We start from the raw sequence: 21,465 nt of genomic DNA, 5'->3' as shown, positions 1-21,465 counted from the left end.
GCCGGGCCGTTTACCTGCCCTGTCCGCAGGTCCGGCCGATCGCGGCTCCCACTGGCCGCGGTTCGTCACTGCAGGCCAATGGAAGCTGCTGGAAGCAGCGCCCAGTAAGTCCCTCGGCCCACAAGGCTTCCAGCAGCTCCCATTGGCCTGCAGCGATGAACTGTGGCCTGTGGGAGCCATGATCGGCCAGACCTGTGGAGGGGGCAGGTAAAAAAAACGGCCCAGCCCACCAGGAGCTTTCCCTACACAAGCGGCGACCCCAGTTTGAGAAACACTGTTGTAATAGGGGAATGGCAGGTTGCCAAAAGTCAGGTTCTGCAATGCCTAAATCTCCCGTGTGAATCTATACTTTCTTGCCTCCTCTGTGCTTTCACCCATGGGATGATTTACTTATGTATCCCAAATGAATGAGGTAGCATAGTGGGTCAGGGAGGAAAAGGCAGAATCTAAGGTAGCTGAGCTCTAGGCCATTTAGGGCTTTTAAGGGATTTGGGGAATTTACCTTAGGAATTTGTAAATGTTATTAATTCTAATATAACCCATTTTACTTGTCATTTAAGTTGATCCAACAGCCAAATCAACCTCATAAAAAGGACAATAATTATTTTATGTGATTAAAAAGACCATTTAGATAAAAATGTCTAAATCCAACTGCAAAATGAGAGTTGGTATGATTCTAATCCCAAGGATTATAAACCATCAACATGGCACACAAATCATGCAGCACAATTCCTATCCAAAACAATTTCACACTGAACTAATTTCATCCACACACAATGAGCAAGTACTGAAAACTAGAGATCAACATTTCACTTCCTAAACGTGTGAGGTTCCACAATGCCATAAATCATCCATTCAAAGAATTCCGAGTTTACTTGTTTGCCGACTGAATCTTTTTGCCATTAATATTATCAGATTTAAGAAGAAAACGTTGCACGTTACCATTGGTAGATACAACGGTTCCATTGCTTTTTTGCCCCCTCCTTTTCATTGGTGATATTTATGTTTAGAAGCTATATGGAAGCACAATTTAAAGCAATACCTACCAGTAGTGGTTACCTTATCTTTTTGACTGACAACGATGAGATTTCTGTCATGCTTTACCTCTCCTATAGTGCTAGTGATGGGATTTTTTGGAAATCTTATTACTAGGGTCACAGTCGTGGTCTCCGACGGAGCTTTCAATCAAAAAGGCAATCAGAAGGTTATACATTCGTGAGTTTCCCTACAAAGGATCCCTGCAAAGAGCCACAGTGAACAATATAACACCTACTCAGGAGCTATTTGTGTTATATCTGTGTGTGGATATAAACAATAATCTTATCCATATCTTACATCACCTTCCTTTGCTCCAAGGAGTGTGGTCTAGATTAGAACTTGGTCTAACATCAGATGGAAATCAGATCTTAACACTTGTGTTACTGTAAGATGGCACATTACACTACACAATACCCTTTCACTTTGGCCAAATGATTAATAGAGGCTTCACAAGAACACATTTGACTATTATTGAAATCTATTACAAAATGTGTTGAGTTTTATTTGAAACTCTGATGAATGCAACTTTTCTATCTTTAGATGACTCCACTGTTTAGTGTACGTTGCTGAGAGAGTTGTGTAAAGCTATTCAGATGGAACTTGTGAATACAGCCTAATTTAAATAAATTGGAGACTTCATTAATTTCATTAAAACCTTTACAATGCATTTAGAAGTGGTGTTAGCATATTAGTTATCTGCAAACTGCAGTCATTAAAGGCAGCTGCGGCATAGCTAAAGCAAATGTCAATGTTTCCATTTTGAAATGCATGCAGAGTTGGGGATGATGCGTCAAGCTATTTTTGTTTATAGAGGAAACATAACAGAATCCTAGAGACAATAATTTCTTTTTATTAGCAACATTCAAAAAAGGTTGGGAGGTTAATTTTCAGCATGGCACACAGAAAATTAGACATATGCATAAATCCTCTTGCGGTATGAGGTTGCTGCATGTTCAATTCTCCAGGCACTGTCCCAGAATTGCCCCCAACATCTTTTTCTTTTGTTATTCTCACTTTATCCCCCATTTTAAACAGTGTATTGATGTGATTGCCAATAGTGAACCATTTAATGGATTAATAAATGACTGAAGAAACTGTAGCAGTCAGAGGTTTATAAAGAACCTTTTAGCTATTCACAGCTGATGATTCCTCTCTATAGGGTACAGGTTAAACTGAAAAGAAACAGCAATCACAAGAAAGGTATTTATAAAAATATATTTCACAAAGTAGGAAACAATACAGGAGTTTCTCTGAATACAATACATGAAGTAAATAAACAAATGATAATATAGCATCAAAACAAAGTAGAAAATTAAAATGATTTGCATGTAATACTCAGTTTTATTATACAATCGCTACTTCTAAATGGCAAGTTTGCATTACAAATTGAATATGCTTGCAGCTCCTAGTGCTGTTTTCGGTGTGTGCAAGAGCCCTGGTGCATCACCATGAATATTATATAAAAGAAATGCTAATAACATAAGCAGTAAAATTATGTACATACTGGTTCCTGCTCTAATACAGTGGAGAACTATAAGCATTGTTTTACTGTACTGTGTAATGTGTGGATTTCTAAAAGTCTACAGTTTAAATATTCACATGAACCAGTTTACTTCCAGCTGTTTGTGCTTGTATTAAAAACGCCAGTTACTAGATTTATGAAGAAAATATAAAACTGTCAAAAGTTTTATCTGGGAAAGTTTTATTCCTGCCAGCATTCACTTAAAACTCAGCTACTGCAAATGGATAGGTTACTGCTTTAACCTGCAACAAATTGTCATTTTCTTTTCAAAATGTACATGTATTAAACATTCATTTTATATATAGAAAAAACTCTAAAGGTTTATTAATGGATATAATTTAGTTTTCTTTATAATCTTACTCTATAGATTATTACCCTTAATAAATAAAAGCAGTAATGGACATCAATAAAATATTTATTTCAAGGATTAAACAAATAAATTCAATCTTTAGCAATAAAATCATTGTTTCATATATGTAAGTCCATCTCCTTTCACAGTTTCTTTTTCTTTCCCCTTTCAGAAGATGGAGTAGGAGTTCCTTCTTCTAGAAAACAATCCTCTTTTAAAGTAGGGTTTTGAACCCCCCACTCTTGAACCTCTGCACATTGGTAGGGTTTATAATCCCATCACTGGAATGGATTAAGAACATGTGAATATTTTAAGGCTTGACACAATATTTAAAGATGACGTTCAGTCTGTGGTTATGTGGCCAACAATTACTGTATGTACAATGTATGGTCACTGCACAGTAGAAGCCAGTAGGGATTTACAGTGCTGTTTCCATTCAGCATTGCAAAGAAGACCAGATATTGCTTTTAACATTTTTGTGGTAGGATCTTTGTTGGCAATGCGGAAACAAACCATTAGCTTTACATACTGACAGCCAATTCTGTTCAATAGCAGAATCACTGCAGGTCCATTATCTAGAAAAGCACTTTTTTCTTTCCATTCCTTTCATTTCACTGAAGATTATCAAAGATCCAAATCTCCATCTTCAGAGTGGTCAAGTGAATATCGAATATCCAAAGACTTCTAGACACTCCACATACTTTACTTCACACTCCACAAGACTTATACCTCCTAACATATACTTTTTTTTTTATTCAACATTACAATGAAGGTGATTTTATGATTTTTTAGATGACTGGCGCTAAACTTGCCTCTAAAACAAAAAGCCACATTAGTCATAACTAACAGCAGTGGCCCTAGAATATTACATGATCCTTAAGTCAAGAGTGAAAAAGTTTGTAATCCACTGTCAAGTTTCTTTGTCACTTTCTCCAACTGAGTAGAGTTCTCCAAGTCTTTTAAAGCGGGGACCCCATTCACTGAGGTAGTCAAAATTCTGATCTGAGTCTGATGTAGAGGACTCCAAAGAACTAAGGGAACCAGCCACTGAGCCTCTTCCTTCATAGCCATAAATCTGGATGGAGTCATAAGGTGGAGCCGTGGGATCATTATCAGCTTCATGAAGCCTTACGTTAATAAATTCATCAACGTCAACACCATTAGGAACAGGTGCAAGCCCCTGCCTGGGCATAAACTGAAGATCAGGCTTAATATCCTTACGGGGTAAAAATCCATTAATTCCATCTGGATTTTGCAAAGTCGCAATGTCAAAAGCTTCTGTATCTTCTTCGCCACCTCCTTCATCATCATAACGGATTATATTTTCCCTCACGTCTTCCTCATCTTTGATAATCAGAGGCTCATTTTTATGTCTTCTCAATGTTACAAACAGCACCACAATAACTGTAAAAAAGCATCACAGGCTGATTACTTAAGAAAACATCTAATCAAAGCAGCTGTAAACTAGATTTTTTTTTGTAGAGGGCTGCAGACAGTATCCTTCTACAAGAGTAATAAAGCCATAATAAAAGCTGAAAGAGCTAGAAATGTAACACGCTGGTGGAATGGCAAAAATTTGATCAGGAGTTAGGGGAAGGAGCTCTACCTTCCTATTACCGTAACCCTATATGTATAAAATAGCTTATTTAGGCCCAATTTTTTTTAAAGAGTCAGAATTTTGAATGTCTCCATTTCTAAGCTTCACTTCAGACAGGTTTGGCCTGATTTTCAGATGGCTGATTTCTGAGAATTCACAATCCCAACCAAAATCAATAGGAACTGTTCAGCATCTCTGAAAATGAAACCCTAGTGCCCAGATGCATAAAGGTATTTAGGTACTTAACTCTCATTGATGTATCTTTGTGAATATGGGCCTATGTGTCTAAAGCTGGGCATGCAAAAATGGGGACAACCAAAATTAGGTGACACTTTTTGAAAATATGGCTCTGATCATAGTCACAGGAAGAAATCTTTTGTTGACCTGTTGCTCCAAGGCCATACAGTACTACAGTAAGGAGAGTGAAACTGTGATGGAGGGGGTGGGGGAGAAGAGGCTAGGTCATACTAATTTTAGAATTATGGGTAGGTGCACAAAGAGTTGTTTGTGTTACTTTAGTTACTATTTGTGGTTTCTGCAGCTTAATTCTGAAACCTGTTACTCAGCAGAGCAACAGGGCTCTTCCATCACTGTTCTCTCTTGCTTGCTGATGTCACATACTACTTTTTTATGTGTTTGATTCAAATATACTGTGCTTTTTATCTTGTAAAACTGCAATCTCTCTAAAGCCAGTACAATCCGGAATAAACTCATACAAGTCTTGGAAAAAATAGCATATAACAAATCATTCAGTTTCCAACATCCACGGTATAGTCTCAGTTCTCCTTCTTACTCAACATTTCTAAAGCCTGATATGAATTGGTAGATTTGATTTCATAATACAACTTTTATTTAAATGCAATTTCTATGTAAGGATCTTTCGAATAGGGACTGTGCTTTCTGTTTTTGTACATCATTTAGTACAATAGGGCTCATCATGACTGGGTCTTAGGGCACTAATATAATTCATATATATTCTTTTTCTTCTTCTAGCCTTAGACTCATCTATATGCAGTTGAAGCAATTACTCCAAAACTCCACAGCTACTCAAATTTATATATATTAACACTAATAATTAGATAATATTTTTCCAGATAGCATCACCTTTACCATTTGGTTTCTTTGTTTATTTATAGTCATTTATGAACCAGAAAAATGTTGAACAGCAGGCTGTAAATGAATACATACCTAGCAGCAAAATGATGCATGCTAATATGGCAATTAAGGCTCCCATACTGAGTCCAATAGGAAGTACATAAGCTTCAACGTTACAGGACTGAACAACACCATCACTGCTGCAACCGCAGACCCGAATTGTAAGGGTGCTGGTGCTGCTCATGGGAGGATTTCCACTATCACTTATTATGATTGGTAAAAGATACACTTCTTGCTTCTGACGGCTGAATCCACTGTGCTTTGCCAAAATGCTGAGTGTATTACCTGGAAAAGTGAACATTTAAACAGCTGGATCATTTCAAAATAGCTGCTGAAAACAATTTTTCCCTAGTTCATAAATCCCACACACAAGCACATACATACTGTGTCACGCACAGCAGCCCCCTTCACCAGCCCCAGCCCCACTTACTAGATACATAAGGCACTGACCTTCTCAGCTTGCACATTCATAAAAACTAACTTCATGAAACCAGTGTATGGAAAAGTATTATTTTTTAAAGTAATCCCACCTGCTATTAGTTCATTTAATAAAGTACACCCATCAGTCAAAATAAATTGTGTTTTGTATTTTACATTGAAGCTACGTAGTATTGCTCCCACAGTAAAAGAAATATTTTTGTTGTTTAAAGTGGCAGAATTGTATAGAAGAAAACCAAAAGGAAGTGCTAGATTGGGTTAAAAGCTGTGGGCCTGATTTTCAAAGGTGATGAACATTTTTATTTGAAAGGTAGTTATTGGTACCTTGAAAACTAAACCCTATTTTCTTTTGAAAAAGTAAGAGAAACTGATTCCAGAGCATCCTAGCCCTCAATCTTGTGAAGACTTATGAACATGCTTTAATTCTATGCATGATAGTTGCCCCATTGACTTCAGTGGGATCACTCATGTGTAAAGCTACCCTTTACCAATGCCTGACTTCTGCCATTGGCAGCATATCCAGCCTTGTGCACTGGAACTGAGCACAGTCGCCAATGCGAGGAGAGTGACAAGGGAAGAAAAGGGATTTGCCACAATTACAGTTGGAAGAACTGCCTTCACTTTGGCAACTTTTTTTCCGGTGGTGTTTTAAACACAATTTTGGCAGGTTGTTGGTTAGGAAATTCTAGGAAGTCACCATCAAGAAATCAGTTTTGGCCATCAGCTGCCTATTTGTTGGCTTTGTGCTTTAAAGAGATATATGTGGTAATGAAGTTGTGCTAATATCAAGGATCACTCAGCTAGATGGTATACATGGGCATTTGCATTACCCATGTGGTTAGGGTGAATATTTGATTTACGAATCACACGTACTGTTCTCTCACACATAGTTAAATCTCTTGTATTCTCACAGCTTTCAACCATAGTGGACACAATTAAAACAATCCAGATTTAACGCCTGCGGTAGTTAAGTTTACTGTGCCAGTTGTGATATTTTCAAAAATTGGCAATACTGTAAATACTATGGTGTGGCAAATGTCAATTTTGTTTAATGGTACCTAATATGTGTAGCTGTACATCAAATAACTGACTCAGATTCTCACAGGTAATTATTGAATTTAGTTCCTCACTTAACGTAAGAGATTTTCTATTGCCTTTAGGTAACCATAGAATCCAAACATTTACCAGCCCACTCCTTTCTAATATAAATGATTTTGTATGTGGCAGAATGTTCATGTTTTAACGACTGTAAGTAAGCACTTAAAATATACAAGACACTTTGATTTATTTACATGCTTAATGATTCATCTCAGCTTTTAACTGCTTGATTCAGAGGAACAAATAATAAAACTCAGTGTTTTGAGTCATGCCCTAACAGAGTGCATGTTGATTCATGTTAACTTGTTTTGTATATTCCTTCACAAAATAATAATAATAATTATTAATAAAATAATTACCCAGACCCCTACATACAAGTATTGTGATGTTTATGTGTCTTTCTGAAAACCCTATAATAAGTGATGGAAAATGGAAAGATAAAGCTATACATCACGTTTGGGGCTGAAGGGTTAGATTGCAGCTCTTTTCAGTAACCTCTTTTCTCCTGTATTCCCAGAGTAAATGTGCTTGAAATGCTATGAAAAAAGCAGTCTCCTCATATTGTGTTATGAAATGGTTTTGACTTAATCGCTAAATGACATTTCATGGAAAGCAGGAAATTGAAGAGGGAGGGTTGTGTGGCTGGAAGGGAGAGAAAATTGAAAGATAGGCAAAGTTCATACAACAGACAGATAGCACAAAGGCCCCTCTCCTGAGATGTGGCTGAAAAACACTCAGTGCAGCTCAGGAGGTTGTTGGTGTGTGGGGGAGGAGGGGCACAAAGGAACCTCTGAGATACCTTTGTGCTCCCTTGATCCTGGTGCCATTCAGGTTTCTGATGTACACTGAAACTCCCTTAGGGCTGTTCTATGTATACCAACTTTTCATGGCCCCAGGGGCCATTCCAACAGCAATAGATCATGGGGGCAGTGACCACTAGCATTAGACCAACATTAAAGAAAGCATGCTCGGTGCCCCCAAAGAGCTTGCAGTCTGTAAAATACAACATACACAGGAAGAGAGAGATGGAAGGTAGGGGTATGGGTCGGGGGGGGGGGGGAGGGAAGCTATTCAGGTGGTTGGTCACACTCTGATAAAGTTTTAACAACATAGTGCGTTGTTCTTGGTGTGTGTGTGTGTGTGTGTGTGTGTTCATTTAGGTGAGGGTAGATACAGAATACAGACAACTCCATACTACCCAACAAGAATACCCTAGGAGATACTTACCAGTAGATGTGGTATTACTGATATAATAATAGTAATTTCTATAATTGATTGAGCCTGTAGCAGAGTATTAGAAAATGGACAGGTTCTTGTAGCTGACTAATTAGTTTTAGAGTGACCAGATGTACTGATTTTATAGGGACAGTCCCGATATTTGGGGTTTTATCTAATATATAGGCTCCTGTTACCCCCCACTCCCTGTCCCAATTTTTCACACTTGCTATCTGGTCATCCTAATTAGTTCCATAAACAGAAGAAGAAAAGAGGGAGTTGGCTGAAGAAAAGAGGGAGTTGGCTGTTGCATAAAGCAGGGAATGAAGATTAGGATTTCTAGGAACCTAATTCTCCACTCACATACACCAGTTTCATGATGGTGTAGCCACAAGGACTGGGTGACAAATGGTTTTCCCATCCCATGAGAACTTAAGAGTTCAATAAATGCTCCCATCCCAAATTGGGACAAAAAGTCAAATTCTAAAAAAAAAATTGTGGTCCAGAACCGCCCTCTCCCCCCACCCCCATCAGTTCAGGTCATTCAACACATTTTGTTTCAATAATTTCAAAACATTGTTTTTTAGATTTTGACCTTGTTTTCCTCTTTTTTTGATTTTTTTTTCATATAAATTAAGTTACATTTCTAACTGGTCATTTTGAACCAAAACAAAAACCAACCCCCCTTTTTGTTTAGAAATTGTCAAAATGATACATTTAAACAATTTAAAAACTTTTAATCGCCATTTTTCACGTCAGGAAACTTATCTAAAACAACCCTTTCCTGTGAACAGTTTCAGTTTCAATAAATCAATATTTTTGGCAAAAAAAAAAAAAAATTCCCAATCAGCTCTAATAATCACGTGGGGTGTCTACACTGCAGCTGGTAATGAGTTTCCCAGCCTGGGTAGACAAGCTCCCACTAGCTTGAGTCAAGTGAGCACACTAAAAATAGCAATATGGCTGCTGCAGCTTGGGCTCCCAAGTCCATCTGACCCTCTGGATCTGAGCTCAGGTGGTAAGCCTCTGCCAGGGGCTGCTATTTTTAGCATGTGAGCTTGAGCCACGCTAATGAGTCCATCTAGCAAGGTGGGAGGCGTGCTCCCACCTGCAGTGTAGATTCACCTCTAGTGTAGCAGAGGAGAGAACCAGGCCTGGTTCTACCAGATTTGATTTTAAACATCCCTCCTCGCAAAATTCAGAGGTGCTTGGTTTCACAGTTCTAATTTAACTGACTATATCTAAAGCGGACCTAATTATTTAGATCTGAGTTTGAGTTTGTATTTTAGACATATTTAGAATAGACATTCAAACAAAGACCACCATACATTAAAATAGTGATATTATAAAGCAACATTTTTGAAGTTGAAGCTGATTAGAGCTGAATACCTCTCTAGTACAGAAAGGATTCTCCTTCACTTTTCAGCTGTGGGAATCAGATTTTCCTTATGTCTTTTCAAGTTAGCAACAGTCACATCACAATTGATGGCACCATGGAGCTAAATAGATAGTCTAGTCCTTTCTCATGTCCTTTTTGGGATTATAGGAAGTGTGCCTGTTTATTAAAGCTAAATTTCAGGTGTGAGTTCTCAAGGATTTAGACAACCCAAACAGCATCAAACTCCTTAATTATACCCCTTATTCTGCGTGCCACTCTGATGTAATGGAGAAGATGTGTGTATGGAATCAATGATTAGTACATCTTCAGAATGAAGCACAATTGCACTTCTTTACAGTGCTTAAAAATGTCAGAGGTGACACTGAAATGCACATATAGCAACAAAATCTCCCTCCTATCTCATACACGCTCACCAGCTGAATTGCCTGGTATCAAACATCCAAATGTAAAGAAAAAAGGTACATTACTAAAATTATGCTGTAGTTCAATTTATTTAAGGGTTATTTTTAAAATGAACCTAATTTATTTTGCGGGTATAATCTTGGAATATCCCAGCAGGGCATGTTCAGCAAATTGTGTTTCCCCCCTCCTAGTCCCAGTCACTATTTTGGTGAGATTTTTTTTATTTTTTTTTTAAACACACATGTCTGTACTTTTTTTTTTTGCAATGACCATTTAAAGAGATTTTAGCATGAGTTAAATCCATAATCCTTTTCTTTTGAGCTTCCAAAGGAGGGGTCAGATAAAACTAAACTCCAATCCTCCACAGAGAACCACACCCCTGTGTTGAAGTCCATGGGACTGCACAAAGTTCTCAAGGAGCAGGACCATATATGGTTGTTTTGTCCACTTTGTTCCTATGCTCTTTTCTTTCTCCACACCTGATTCTTAACAGAAAAAGAAAAAAAAGCAGCTGAACTTCTGGGGCTCAGTCCCTACCCTCTCACTATCTTGTATCTAAGACATAGTCCTGCATGGGATAGCATCATTCATGGGGTCATTTTCCCATTGGGAGCTCCAGGTGTGCTTGTGCATGAAACACATACAATGATTTCCAGTTACAGAGACCCTCCCTCGAAGAAGCTACTTGCCTGTATGACTAGCCAGCTCTGCTAAACCTGGCCCGGTCTGTACCCTTTGGAAAGGCTAGCACTACTGTGAGTGGGATCTTTTCACAGTCTTTATGCTGCTGGAGCACAAAGCCCTCTTGGGAAGGCTCCTTGCATTCCATTCCTGGCCTCCTCCTCCTGTTACATATAGGAAGGGTCAAACACTTGCTTTGACATGAAAACATATTTTTTGTTTGCAGCTCCTTCTTCTTTCTGACGCAGTCACCCTATTTCTGTTCACCCCGGTGTAACGTGTTGAGGGTGTAGAACAGGCAGATGCAGACGAGTCATGAACAAAACGGGCAGGCTGTGCAAAGAGAAATTCTCTTTACTGGGCCCTGCTTGCACAATGAGCTTCATAAACAGAACTACTGCTCCCATGCTGCCCTTCACCTATTACCCTTTCACACACAAGGGTGCATCTAAACCATTCAGCCAATAGGTGACTCCACTGAAACCTCCATGAGAAAGAACACTGACAGCTGCCATTGCACGAAGAGGGGATTCTTGTATGTTTAAAGATGTTTACAAACAATGGATGACAACAGATCTTTCAGTTACAGCACAAGGAAGAGGGGGAAGAGAGGAAGAACTGGAGAGTGACGTAAGAGGGAGGAATTGGATGCTCTGGGGATAAAGTGGAAAGGCAGAGTGTGTGTGGGGGGAAGAATTGGGAAAAACACATGGGAAAAGGGCTGGAGAAAATGGGACGGAGGAGAACTGGGATGGAGACAATGAAGGATGCATTTCTTCCACCCTTGCTCATGCTGGGTGGTATGTTACTTTGCAAATAGTCTTATTGATTTCAGGAGGTCTACTTCTCACAGAGTGAGGTACTACTCAGCATGAGTAATCTGGCCCAAAAGAAGGGGAAAAGAGAGGACTAAACTTGCTCTTTGGGCAGTGACTGTCATTTATTACATATTGATACAGCTAGCACCAGGTGAGCTCAACCTGGCTGGCCTGTAGGTACCAACGTGATATTAGAAGAGGCAGTAGACAACAAGAGGAGAGAAAGAGCTTTGTCAGCTAGAAGAAGACTACTGTTGAGCTAAATGATAATGAACCTTAAATATGGTGCAGTAGATATCGAGGAGACACAAGGGTGGGGCTCAATCAGATGTTCCCACAGTGGCAACCTGAACCTGTCCTCAAGAAAAAAAGCAGTGGGTGACATTGAGAAAATTGTTTTGACAACGGATAGAAACTGCTCACTGCTGCTGTAGGAATCATGTTAGCAAGAGCCTCTAATTTGCCCCCTCAAAGTAAAAAAGGAAGAAAATGTCACCTAGTGCTGCTGGAAATATGGCCTGTACATGAAGAGCAACAGCCACCAGCTTGCCTTTTATTTAGTTCCTAAAACTTGAAACTTGCAAATAAATCACACCAGCTGATTAGTAATAAATTCAATTTATCTGATTTGCTTTCCCCTCCCTGTGGACACTTTCTTTATAGTACTTGTAGCTGGAAAAGCAGCAGGCAGCTCCTCCAGGAACAGACACCAATGCTGCTGCATGAATTAACTTGGCAGCAGATGCTCAGCAGGGTAGAGGATGATCACTCTCCACTCATCTCTCTAATTAACCTGCTGATCCTTCATTATAGCGCTGTCCGTGTTATTTATTCATGCTACTTTTATCATAACAAAGAAAATTACGGGGGGAGGAGGGGAGACAAAAAAACAAAACCCCTCCATGTATTAATAAAGCTCTGACTGAAGCTGACAGAAGCAGAGACATTCAAAACTCAGGCTCCTAGATGCACAGAGGATTGAGACACACTGTTCAGAGAGTCCACTAACATCCATAATAGTCACAGTGACAAAATGTAACACCCTTGCTGCTGAATTCTGTTATGAACTATAGGACATTGATGGAATTCATTGGAATACCCGAGTTTCGTTAAATATCAGTTGTTCACTGGGGAGGGAACGGGAGATGCATTTTATCCTGAGGCCTGGAGAATGGTGTGAGACGAGTATGGTAGCTCAGTCAGCATAGTGGTCAAGAAATTTGCCTTGATTCAAGCCAAATTCTGCTGTTATTTACAGAGATGTAAATCCAGCGTAACTTCATGGACTCCAATAATTATGGTTTCTGTAGCTCAGAACAGAATTTTGCTTTGGGCGTTTATTTTAACCCAAAATGTGTTTATTTAAACACAAAATCGGTAATTTAAGTCTGAGAATGAGTTTCAGTTTCTTGACATGTCTCAGTACAATGTACTTCAGTGGAGGCACAAAAATGAGAGCACTGGCACAATGAAATATTAAGCATTAAGACTGTGTCGTAAGATAGTGTAGTGAAAGCATCATTTTGATAAATAGTTTGGCAATGTCAAATAAATCTGACATCCTATTGAATCGCATTGTTTTGATTTCATTTGTGCAGGCTGACACCTTATGTTTTTCTTGGAGTTTTTAAGATGTTTTCCCCCTTTCACACTCCTTGTGCTCAAAACTGGCTGAATCATTCTTGCTCAGACTTCCACACACACACACAAATATCCACAACTTTGGACAGATACCAATCCTAGAATATCTGAGCCAAAATGATGAAAGTTTCAAAAATTACAAGGGACTAAAAAACAGGAGGATAGATTGGATATTGTGCAACTTTATTTATGCCAGTTGCTGCTGCTCCTACTATCACGAAACAAGGACCAACCTTGTATGTCCAAGTATGTCCAAAGCTTGAACATGAGCTTTCTAACTATTCAAAAGCAGTTCACTGAAAATATTTTAAAATGATGAGCTTTGTGGCTGTCTCTGTTCTTACAACGTTTGTTTACAAGTGGATTTGCCAAATTCCCATAAAATAGATAGCTATGGAAATATTTCCAGCACAACTGAAACCAAGAAGTGACAATGGAGCCAGTACTTGTGAGATGGCCAGTGTGATTTCTAGACCCAATGGCTTGTAAAAGCACCACTTAGGACTTGTTCCTGCACAGGGCTGAGTGCTTCCTGAAGGCTTCCAAGTACCCTCAGCTCTCACTGAGCTGTTCCGAGATAGCTGGATGAAAGGTTACAAGGGCAAGTGAAAAGTGTTATGATCACAATGCCCCAAAGTCTCAAAGTAAAAAGCCATGTTCATGATAAAGTATGTTGATTTTACTAAGCAAAATGCTAACCCTGAAACATATGTACATAAAAGTGTGGGTATACATGCAGTAGACATGAGTGGCTTTATCACACTGGCATCAACCTTGATTAACTTGCATGTGAAAATAAAAAGCTGGTCCTCAAAATGGAAAGACACATACAGAAAATGTGATTGACATTTTGTAAGCGTTAAAAAAAAAAGAAAAGAAAAAAAAAACACCAGCAGTCAGTTTACATTCAAGTGTAACTTTGTGTATGCACCTCATCTTGCTTCTTTAATTCCTTGACACACTCTATTTACAGATCACTAGATTTTCCTGCTGGGTAAGCTTCCACCTACCTAGCTCTTTTTCTGTCTCTCTCTTTCTCTCCCTTTTGTAGTGCTCTCAGAAAGATCAAATCATTAATGGTATTAAAGACTTTGTGGTAGAAATTATTATCTATGCTGGATATATTACTTACATGAAGAAAGAGTTTTTAATTGGAAATTTTACAGCTGGAAACCTCAGCACTGCAGAGCTGTGTATTTCTTCATGTTTATTGGAGCTAATACGTATTGTACAGAGTTTGAATAAACACTGTTATCATAGGTGGCTTTTTATATGCACTTTGGAGAGCTAAAAAGCAGTTTCTCCATAATACAAAGAGCCGTCAGATAATATGGAGAGAAGTAAGGATATCCTTATTAAGATGTTCCGTGCATTTTAGAAGTGAAAATATGAGGACATTTCATTCATTTCTTATCTCATTCCGTAAGTGATAGGAGTTCTCCTGGAGAGTTTTAAATAATTTAATAATAAAGTCATCAGTAAGTATGTTTGAGTGGGAATGGTCACAAAACAAGCACAGAATCAAAACTTTGTTGTATTTAAAGAAATGAGAGTCATACATTTGGTAGCCAAATATAAGTCTGTAGAGGGGAAAAATACCAGACAAATACTTGGAGAACATTTCAGCTCTTTACGTGACTACTAATCCACTTTAATCCACGTGAATATTAATCCATTATGCCTCCTTACTACTATTAACTATGATAAGCAAATGTTTTCAGATCATCTAGCAATACTTTGTTCATGTATTAACTTGCTCATTGGCAATTATGGTCAAATTTTCAACCCCCAATACATGCACATTGAAAGAACTCTAACTTAAATTGTTAGCTCTTTGAGGAAGAGACCATCTTTTTTCTCTGTGTTTGTACAGCACCTAGCACAACAGAGTCCTGCTCCTTGATTAGGGCTCCCGAGCACTATAGTAATACAAATAATAATAACAAATGAACAATTGGTGCCCCGTTGTTCTACACACTGTACATACACATTAAGAGACTGTATGCATTGGAGATCTGACAGTGTTAGGTTGGGGTATTAAGGTAACCTAAAACACAAAATAGATACACAGTGGGAGGAAAGAAAGATTATGATCCCTATTTTACAGTATAGAAAACGAGGCAAAGAGATTAAATTGCTTTTCTAAGCTCACACAGTAAGGCTGCTGTAGACCCAGGGGTTGAACCCAGAGCGTGTCAGTTCCACTCTAGTGCCTCAATCTCAGGACTACCTTGCTTTCTCGTATGCCTCTATGTTAACACCTATACAGTGACAATAAAAAAATCAAATGGACGCCAAAACTGTAAAGTTCTTATCTGTAGAGCCAGGACCAAAATTAAGTACACACCAAACCAGTCACTCTCACAGTCCTGTACATTTGCGAACCCTTTGTGAGCTCAGCTATTCAGGAACGCATTTCCCTTTTCTGGTTCTAGCAGACCCAGAGAAAAAGAAAATTCACAGATCAATCTCTCTTCTAGCATCAAGAATTTAGGAGACAACTCAAAGCCCAGTCCCTTCACCACCCACAATGTAACAGGACATACAAATCATAAGAAAGGCTACGCTTATGTCATGGAGGTCACAGAAGACGTGCCTTCCAGAGACCTCTGTGGCATTTTCTGTTTCAGCCCCTGGTCTGTGGGGCCCAGGCAGGATTCCAGAAGGGCGACAGCCTCCTCAGGGTCCCCGTGCAGATTTCCAGCAACAGCTCATAGCCTCCTCAGGGTCCCCCTACAGGAGACAGCCTCTTCAGGGGGTCCTCCCTGGTTTCCAGCCACCAGGGACAGCCTTGCGCGGGGGGGGGGGGGGGGGGTTGGGGAGGAACCCTGCAGCTCCCAGACACCAGGGTGGCAGGGGAAACCATGGAGCCGCAGAAGATAGGTCATGGCTTCCGTGAATTTTTGTTTATTGCCTGTGACCTGTCCTTGACTTTTACTAAAAATAACCGTGACAGAATCTTAGTCTTAATCATAAGGCTAGCCCTGCATTGCAAAACTGGGCTATGAGTCCTAGTCTAGGCTAGAATACAAAGCACAGACACTACTTCGTTGCTCCTGAAAGGATTCCATTCACACTGCTTTGAAAGATACATCTGAGGTTCTTTTACTTAACAATGTTCTTTAGTCTGTAGCACGTTTAAAAATACGTAAAAGGGGAACACAGAACAGGACAACTTTTGATTATGCAAGTCACCATTGCAAACCATATGAGCAAGTGAACAGTGATTAATTTCACTGTGGGAGAGGTGAGACAGCATTTTTTTTCTAGAGTAAATTGAATGCTTTGGAATACCTACTTGTATGCAGTGTAGTTGTAGCTGTGTCAGTCCTGGGATATTAATGAGACAAGGTGGGTGTGGTAATACCTTTTATTGGACCAACTTCTGTGGGAGACCTGAGTTCAGTTCCTGCTCTGCCCTAGCTTGTCTCTCTCATCAACAGAAGTTGGTCCAATAAAAGAGATTATCCCACCCATCCTGGAATATCTGGTGCATCACACATATATAACACCGGATACTGTAGGTAGGTTCACATGCAAGGTCTGCTTTGAAAAAGGATTTTTTATTAAAAACAAAACAAAGTCTTGCTGATCATGAGAACAATATTGCTTGAGTAAGGCCCTTTGCATAATCTTTTACAATAAAGATAAAAATGTCCCATTGAACCAGAAGGCTTATTAAAATAATCTGAAACTAAATTATGTAGTTTTTATGGTACTTTTGGGGGGATTTATGATAATAAATCTTACAGGCTCTGAAGCATTCATGGATATTTCAAAATGACTTGCTTTTCATGAAAACCAACATTCATGAAAACAGATTGATAGCTGCTATCAAATTTGATAGCAGATACCAGATATGAAGAAAAAAACTTGCACTGTAAAATTTTAGCTGGCTGATCAAATTATGTCATTTACATCCTATTATGTCACATGTCATGCTGACACATGGCAGCGGAGTATAATTTAAGTGACATAATAGATGGCTGCCATACGTAATGTAACTTCCTAATTGTGAGCTCTATTAGTCTGGAGAAATAGCCTTCCAAGAGAAGTATGGAAGACCTAAATTTCTTGAATCATTTAAAATACTGAATAAAATACCAGAGAACATAGCAGAGAGAACAATAGTGCACAGATGGGGAGATGGACTAGATCATTTCATAAATCTTTTACATCCCTAAATTTATGGTTCTTTGCCAACGGCTTAAATAATACTTGTTTATAACATAAATTAACCACTGGATCAACTGATGGATAATCAGCCTAACGTGTTTACAGAGTATCTATTCCTATGCTGAGATTAAAGTGTACCATGGAGAATTTCAAAATAATGAACAAACTATTTTCTGGTTTATTGTTATCATTCTTATAGGTTAAAATTTCCCAGAAATGAAAAATAATATTTATTCTGCTCTAGTGCAGCATTGACATAAAAAGGGATTATTTAAGTAATAAAAAATAGAGGCAAACAATGCCAAGGTGAAGGAATGGACATTTTTTCCTCCCTTTTGAAAAATGTGAACTTTAAATAATTGTCTGAATAATTTCTAGTTCTATGCCTTTGGAAAAGTCAGAACTTTAGATAATTGTCTCTTAAGTATTCTAAAACTTTCCTGTGACCTTTAGTCCAGCAGAGCTGTAATCAAACATACCTGTATGGTCATTTCCAGTCTAGAGGCAACTATTATATTTTACACTTGGGTCTGCTAACCCTTTAAAAGCTGGATAGAAATTTCTTTGTCCATGAGGTGATCATACAGAAAATTTGTACTGACAGTATGAGACTGTATTTGTTTTATCTTTAACAGGAAGGTAAAAAAACAAGTCAATAATTCAGATGCAGAATCTCTACTTTTTTTTTTTTTACACTTACATGCAACTATGAATGTGGGGAATGGGGGGAGGGGGCACAGAGGACAGCAGCTTTGGTTTCCAGATCTATCTCATGTACTTATATGGTCCCCATCACCACACAGTCTTTAACTTATTTATCCTCCCAAAACCCAACGTGAGGGAGGGAAATGCTACCATCCCCATTACAGATGGGGAATTGAGGCAGAGTGACTTGCTCAGGGTCACACAGGAAGTTTAGGGTAGAGCAGGAACTGAACACAGTTCAAGTTAGTGCTCTAGCCACTGGAACAGCCTTCTTCTCTAAACTCCTATTGACATCAATGGGGTCAGGTTTTCACCTGAGTTTCTTAATTTTGTTCTGTGCTGCCTACAGTCATCAGACAGTTTCAAGGTACAACTTTCCCTACCATCCTGATGTATATTTGTACCCTTGTTTCTGTTATTTCTCTATTCCATAGTTGCCTGGTTTAAAAAAATCACTGCTAAAGATAAATAAATAAATTAATGGAGATATCCTATCTCCTAGAGCTGGAAGGGACCTTGAAAGATCATTGAGGTCCAGCCCCCTGCCTTCACTAACAGGACCAAGTACTGATTTTGCCCCAGATCCCAGGCCAATGCTCAAACTCTCTATTGTGTCTTCAGCACACTTGTGTTGTTAGCTGAAATGGCAGAATATTCACCTGGGATGCTTGCAAATTTAGGGGCAATTTCTGCTCTCAGTTACACTGTTGGAAATCCAGAGTGACTCCATTAATTTCAATGACCCTTGGATTTTGGTCCTCCCTGTAATTTCTGTATGTTTTCTCAGTATTAATTGCCACGTATGTCTTTTTCTTAAAGAAAGGATGTAGCAGACTTCAGATGAACCCAGAGGACTCCAACCTGCAAGTGGAACATTCCTTGCCACATAATATTTTGTGTATGAATTATCACAATTTTCACTGAATTGCATCCTGTACAACTTCATTACAGTCAATAGCTTGATTCTGATCTCACTCACACTGATTTATGTCCACTGACTCCAGTGGAGCTTCTTCTGATTTATATCCTTGTAAAATGGAATTGGAGTCAGACCAATGGAATTGCAAGAGTCATTAAGTTAGCACAAAATTTGGCTCCTCAGTTTTGCCCAATGTACTCAGCTAGCCAGACACCTTGTTTACTTGTAATCATATTGTTCTGACATGATGTACATTTCATTCGGATCACATCACCACATATCATGTGTGTTGAATGTTGCAGCTGTAAACTATGAGAATTAATGCAAGATGCCAAGCTCTAGTACGGAAAAGAGATGAAATGGTTGTCAAATGTGCTTAGCATTAAACATACATTATTAACATGGTAATTTGCGTAGACTAATGGATCATTTTCAGCATCTACAGATTATATTTAATTCTATTATGTTGTTCATTTAATCAAAAGTTTCAAAAAGTAAGAATGTACTCCATTGGTCATTATTTTAAACTGCTTTGGTAAAACTAGTGGCTATATTCTGACCTGGAGCCATGAACTTCCAATTAATTAGTATTTATATTTTGCCAAATTTGGGCCAGGTGCTATGGGAGTAAATGAAAAGCTAACAACCCCATCCAGAGGGCCTTGCAACCTGAATTTTACTTAAAATAGGATGAAATGTCATAGTATTGATGACTTTGCTACAGGTATTGACATGTGAGATTTAGACATTGAAAATAATGGAAGATATATATCTAACCCCCCTAAATCATTTTGAAAGTTTCAATTGAGAGTATCTTTCAATGCTCAGCCTCAAATGACATGAGTTTTAGTGTATGTATATATCACGCAGGTTCAATGAAATTCATGAACCTTTCATCAAACAAAGGATGAGTTTCAAGAATCCCTTCCCTAGCCCCATCTCCTTCCCTCACCCAAGCTATTTTCACACAGGTTCTGGGAAGGGTTTCTTAGCTTAAATCAAAACCATGAGAAAATATGAAATTACTCTTGCTTTCTAAAAATCAAATGGAACTAAAAAATTTGAACCCCATGCTATGAAAAAATAAAATAAAACCAGAGACAATTTAAAATATATCCATTTATAAAAGGTGCATATGGGGAGCTTAAGGATCAGGAATTTTTTATATTGGCATTAATCAAATATTAGACAAATAACTTAGCATCTCACTGTCAATGCTGAAATGACTCTTAGGATATGTCTACACTGCAAAGAAAAACCTATGTGACAGGGCTTTGCAGGACTCAGGCTGTGGGGCTAAAAATAACAGGGTAGACATACCTACTCAGAAGAGCTCAGACTCTGAGACTGTTCCCCCTCACCGGGTTTCAGAGCCTGGACTCCAGCCGAGGGAATGTCTATGCTGCTATTTTTAACTCTGCAGGCTGAGCCAATTGACCCAAGCTCAAGACTTTGTGCCAGTGGTTTTTCCTTGCAGTGTAGACATACCCTTGTTCACACAGATGCTGACTCTACACACATATAGAATTTTAAATGATTTACCAACAGATCATACAGCACTCCAATAGAGTTGACCTGGGATCAACCATATCAACCATATCAAATTTCTATTAGAACATTTAAAAGGGCAAATATAGGCCATGGTATTTTAGTACTGCCGTACCATTAATTCTTATAATGTGCACTTTGAGATAGTGGCCACCTTACTATAAAAAGTGACTAGAATTTATCGGAGAAGTGCCTGTTGGTACTGTTGTAATAAAGGTTCTGTCAGCACTTCCATTACAAACTCTTATTTTCAGGGGTTTATAACTCAGCTGTAACTTGCTATGAGAAATTTTTTAGCACGCATACTCTTTGCCAAAGATCATTCCAAGCTAAATGTGGCTTAAATTATGAGACATTTTAAGAAAAAAAAATATCACTTGAAATTTCCTTGGAGCTGCTGCAACTCAAAAATTGTGTCTTTGGTTTCAACAGTGTCTGATCCTGCAGTCTTTCAAAATGCAAAAGTCCATTTGATTTCCGTGAGACTAAGGTGTGTGTGTGACTGCAAAAACATGCTCTTACATATATTTTTAAATGTAATCCATAATATAAACTAGTGACATAATGTGTTATATTTGCTTTTAAAATTTTAAAGTCTGAGATATTGAGGTGTATAAATACTCCTTAATGTATGTGCAGTATGGACAAAGGTCATAACTGGAAGACCCACACACATTAAGGTCATGGATCCCAACATATCTAGCTTGGAAAGATGAAGGGTTGTCAGCATATGACACTTTGCTTCTGGGCAGTATAGTTATTTC

General features: G+C 38.6%; 1 protein-coding gene across 3 annotated transcripts in view; it reads right to left on the bottom strand.

Moving 5' to 3' along the window:
• Positions 1-2,238: 2,238 nt before the first annotated feature.
• The window catches only part of CDH8 (cadherin 8), a 200,962-nt gene continuing 181,735 nt past the window's right edge, over positions 2,239-21,465 (bottom strand). For all 3 annotated transcript variants that reach the window (XM_005300574.4, XM_065567256.1, XM_065567257.1), the window contains 2 exons: positions 5,695-5,946; positions 2,239-4,313 (listed from right to left, as the gene is read on the bottom strand). In XM_005300574.4, the coding sequence (XP_005300631.1) occupies positions 3,820-4,313; positions 5,695-5,946 (746 nt within the window). In that variant the 3' untranslated portion in view covers positions 2,239-3,819. The remainder of the gene's footprint in view (positions 4,314-5,694; positions 5,947-21,465) is intronic.

Source organism: Chrysemys picta, chromosome 14 (assembly GCF_011386835.1).
Source record: "Chrysemys picta bellii isolate R12L10 chromosome 14, ASM1138683v2, whole genome shotgun sequence".
NCBI classification, from domain to species: Eukaryota; Metazoa; Chordata; order Testudines; family Emydidae; genus Chrysemys; species Chrysemys picta.
Note: the sequence above shows the minus strand (reverse complement) of the source record. Positions and strands in the feature narration are given on the sequence as shown.